This window comes from Tarenaya hassleriana, unplaced genomic scaffold, assembly GCF_000463585.1.
Source record: "Tarenaya hassleriana unplaced genomic scaffold, ASM46358v1 Cleome1168, whole genome shotgun sequence".
Classification (NCBI taxonomy): domain Eukaryota; kingdom Viridiplantae; phylum Streptophyta; class Magnoliopsida; order Brassicales; family Cleomaceae; genus Tarenaya; species Tarenaya hassleriana.
Window position 1 is genome coordinate 1 of NW_010962039.1, and position 4,913 is coordinate 4,913.

Here is a 4,913-nt window from a genome sequence, read left to right on the forward strand (position 1 = left end):
ATATATATATATATATATATATATATTTGTATAATATTATATATGTTGTATGTATAGTTATTACGTGTTACAACATGCAAGTAGACATTTATACATCTAGGAATGCGGATTGATCACGGAATACGAAATTGCATGTAACAATATCATTTATATTTAACGGTTACCATAAAATATTAAAATATTTAAGAAGGAAAATATTTTATGTAAGAAAATAGTATATATTATATATATGTAAAAAAATAAAGATTCATAGAGATAAAAAAAAAGATTTATCGACTACGAAAAGAAAATTTTAAACCATTAATAGACATGCGAAAACAATAATCACATGGGAGAGACATGCTTGTGAAATTAAATTTAGAAAGAAGAATAAATTTGTGTTGTTGTTAGGCTCAATTGGGCTAAACACATGATCCATTTAACCAATTAAATAATTGTTGCCCAAAAGAATAACATAAATGGGTTGGATTGGGTTATTCTGGATTTAATTCAAAGTTGATGGGCAAACTTGATCACTTACTATTGGCACAAATTGTCTAGATCTTGATATATTTACCAATTTCAAATCCCCATATCATAGTAACTATATCGATATTTTTATTTAATTTCAAGTTTTCGTAATATCTACCACGTTTTCTAGAAAGCTATTTGCGTTGAGAAAACAATCTTAATTCAAACCGTTGTGAATTGTTCGTCTTTCGGTCCAAGCATACATGATATATGGTATATCATACGATATGATGTGATATGACATGATGATCAAATTTCAAATTTTTTTTTTCCAGTTTTACTCGTGTGTTTTTGGCCAGGAGCAATATTTGGAAAATTGGAAGACAGGAGATTCGAGGTTTTGATTGCGGACCAATGAGGTGGTGACAAGTCACGCACAACAATCTACAAGAAGATCAAATAATCGCGAACGGCAGAGGCTGACGTGGCGAGACGACAGAGTTTGTAGAATGGGTTTGTGTCAAATCTAGGGTTCTGGAAGTATCCGCCAAATAAACGTACCTTCTCCAATTTGGACCACTCCTGAAAAATAGCAACCATTCTCCCTACCTAAAGCAAAAACCCTAAGTCATCGTTTTTCACTTTATTCTTCAGAAAACGTTACAAGCCAGTAATCATAATCTGTTTCATATCCACTCATTTTACAACGTACATGCATGCATGATCCTATATATTCTATTTACAACCAAAAAAATTTGGGTCACCAAATTAATCGTTGCCACAATTTTTAATATTTTTTATAACATATATATATATATATATATATACACACAAGATGACATGCAGGGAAAACCCAGATGAATTGGCAGAGAGTATTATCAGTATACCGAGAGGTTGCAGGTTCGACTCTTTTTCCGTTCACCTGTCGTCTGTGAGTTACAACTGACTTAACTCCTATGTATGTATCGCAGATTTGTGTATGTGGGATGGGGTTTACCCAAGACGGTCTACCATCATTAACGTACCAAGAAAAGGATCTAACGCATTTTGTTATGTCTTTATATAGCACCCTGGATGGATACCGGTAAGAAAAATATTTATAGAACAACTAACACACATTTCTTTATGATCTTGTGGAATTTTGATTTCTCATTGTATCTTACATATTAATAGAGAAAATAGTGAAAAATCGTTAGATTTCTCATTATTCAATCTAAACCATTACAATATTTATAAGTACAAAATAGATTAATCAAATAATATTTTTTAATTAATATAAATATTTAAAATATAGAAATAATATCAAATCTAAATATTATATAATACAAATATGGTACCGAGCTCTAGAAAAACTAGTAAAAGAGTGCGTAACTTTGATATTGCTGAATATATATATATATATATATATATATTTTTCAATTGTTATTTATGCATTTCCGGGGAATAATATATATTTAAAAACCACCGGAGGGGACAGAAAGAGACAAAACCTAGCAAGAGGCAAAGGTTTGTGCAATGGAATCGTGCAATGAGCCTTCTCACTGAACTGTCAAACAAAAACCCATTCTCCCAAAAGCCGAAAGCAAAGCTATGCAGAGGTCACGAGACAAGTGGAGAAAACAGTGACGTCGAAGAGATTTTAGTCATGAATGTCTTTTATATACAATTTCTTTTTTTTTTTTTACTCTAGAGAATCTAAGACTAGTCCTTTTTTTTTTTGGCAAAGACACGTGTGTTAGATTCACGTTGATTTAATTATTGTTTGAACCAAGGCGCAAACCGAAGGCGTCGTCTTTGGATTGGTTAGTTCTCTCTATACTACTGTTGCCCAATCAGAGTGTGCCATGTCAGCAACACGAGCTAAGTTTCTTGTATTTATCCCCGGGGAAAAAGAAGTGACAAAGAATTATATATATGACATATTGTGTTGAATTATTGTCGTGTCTTGTTTTTACACATTGTAGTCCTCTTGTTTTTTGTTTTCTTCATGGAAATCGGGTGATTTATTGTTTCATAAAGTAAAATAACTTGTTCAAAATACATAAACGAATCGACAAGGCATGTACTTAATGAGGGTGTATATGTATATATAGATAAATCCTCAAAGTTATTAACCAAAAATGCCAAACATGTATATATATGCATATTATATATATATATATATATATATAATATCAAGTTTTTAAAAGATGAATTTAGATGAATATAATCGAACTTTAAACTTTCACAAAAACTAAATGAATAAAGAGTGATCTTCAGGCAGTCTTCTTAAGTTGTAAATAGATGGAGATAGTTCTCTCTCTCTCACTCACTCTCTCTCTATATATATGTATATATTTTATTTATTTGATTGCTTAACCTTCTTAACATTACTTGTATGTAGCATGACTTGAGGGTGATGGTAAGCATACCAACGTGACCAATGTCCCCACCAAATCTCATAATCATACAATAGCCGACCAAATAAGAAACAGCAATTGTTATATATGCCGTTTGAATCTCTATTAGATATTTGAAGTTTTTGAGGATATATATATATATATAGAGTCCTAAAATAATATAAGTGAAATGAAATAAATCATATACGATCACATAAACAATTAAAACTTAATTAGAAGCCAAAAAAGAACACGAGTCACGATGAGGAGTGAAAAACATCAAACGAGAGATAAGTGGATGAATGTTTTAATATAGAAAATTACGACAAATTGACTGCAAATAAAAGGAGGAGGACCCACGAACCACGTGGAGGAGGGGTGGGAGGAAGTTTTTTTTTTGTGTTGTTCTTGGTTTTGTTTTTTTTTCTCTCTCTAAATTTTCGAATGAAAAGAGGAAAGGAAGAAACAAAGGACAAGAGAAAGAGTCATTTACAAATCTCTCCTAATCCTCTCTCAGCCAATTATAATCAGTCTCCCACGTGGGACTTCTGGACCCATTATTCTTTCTTTCTTTCAACTGATCTTTGGTGTTTCCCCTTGCTTTCTCAACTTGCATGCGTCACTCCCTCCTCTTAATCTTCTATATATAATTGCATTGATCGCTCTCCTATATATGCATATATATATCTTCATTATAACTTGCATTTTCTGTGGTTTTATACCGGGGATTGTTCGATATGGGTGATTCTTCTTCCGCTTCTTACATTCACATGGTAACCCTTTAGCTTGATGAGCACAGACTTTACTGATCCTATGTATAAGATCAAAGAACTTGTTTGGTTTCTTCTTTTGAGTTGTGAGATGAACAACTGATTCATCAGTACTATGTGGGGGTTCCTTCTTTTATAATCTTTTATGAAATGATGAGCTTAAATAGCATTTGTGTGTGTGTGTATGTGTGTATAGGTGCAGCACTTGATAGAGAAATGTTTGATCTTCCACATGAGCAAAGAAGAGTGCATGGAAGCTCTCTCTAAACATGCGAACATCACTCCTGTTATCACCTCCACCGGTTTGTTTCCTCTTCTAATGATAATCATTCTTATTTCATGTGTTATCGCACACACACACACACACGTACACACACGTGTATATATATATATATATATATATATCCATGCCCATATATATTAATTTCTGTGTGTGTGAAGGCGTCCTAGTTACCCTAAACGCATAAAAACGCAGTCTCTCGACCAAAAACTATACATATGAAATGAGTATATGTGTGTGTGCTTCTGTGGAGGTAACTTTGGGGTGGATATATATATATCGATCTATATATGTATATTTACATGAAGTATGTGTTCTTACACTGCATGCATACGAGTTTTATGAGTATTCTAATGATTACAAAAATGAAGACATAAAATCGTCCTTTTGCCTCCTGAACTCCGAGAAATCAATTAACTTGTAAGAAACATGATATGAATCATCTACGTATACGTACGTACATACACACGCCATGAAACGTATATTGCATATAATGGAGTGCTAATTTCACTACATAAACTTAGGACTACATGCTAAAATCTCCCTTATTTCCCGTCAAACTAAAAACAGTGTGGAAGGAGCTGGAGAAAGAGAACAAGGAGTTCTTCGAGGCGTATGAGCAGAGGCAAAGCAGACAAGAGAGAATGTCGGAGGAAGAGACAAACAAGATGATCCAGAAGATTATCTCCGATTCCTCCAAAGAATCCGACGACTGATTCAATATTAATTTACTTCCGTATTGAAAATGATCTCTCCATGTACCCCAAATATATATATATATTTCTATTAGTACTATGTATTATATGTTTGCATGTTTAATTTCTCCCTCGCGTCGGTCCAAAAAATAAAGACAGCAAAAGGAGTCATATTGGTCTTGTCTTGGTACGTTTTGTGGTCCCTCTTGCACCGTCCTTATATTCTACGGAACTGCACAACGACGATCGAGCGATGATGCATGCATGCATGTGTGTGTATGTATGTATGTATGTGTGTATGTATGTATGTATGTATGTATGTATGTATGTATGTATGTAT

General features: G+C 33.1%; 1 protein-coding gene across 1 annotated transcript; it reads left to right on the forward strand.

Annotated features, from left to right (window-relative positions):
* The first annotated feature begins 3,426 nt into the window (after positions 1 to 3,426).
* On the forward strand, positions 3,427 to 4,744 carry LOC104806077. Its single transcript, XM_010530794.2, has 3 exons — positions 3,427 to 3,601; positions 3,795 to 3,900; positions 4,449 to 4,744. Exons 1-3 carry the CDS (start codon positions 3,566 to 3,568, stop codon positions 4,592 to 4,594), a joined length of 288 nt encoding a protein of 95 aa, XP_010529096.1. The 5' UTR covers positions 3,427 to 3,565; the 3' UTR covers positions 4,595 to 4,744.
* Positions 4,745 to 4,913: the final 169 nt, after the last annotated feature.

Bases quoted from the DNA above. Each gene is read 5' to 3' on its own strand.
- LOC104806077 (XM_010530794.2), top strand. From the start codon at position 3,566: ATGGGTGATTCTTCTTCCGCTTCTTACATTCACATG. The intron at 3,602-3,794 runs GTAACCCTTTAG...ATGTGTGTATAG, and splicing joins CCGCTTCTTACATTCACATG to GTGCAGCACTTGATAGAGAA. The intron at 3,901-4,448 runs GTTTGTTTCCTC...AACTAAAAACAG, and splicing joins TCCTGTTATCACCTCCACCG to TGTGGAAGGAGCTGGAGAAA.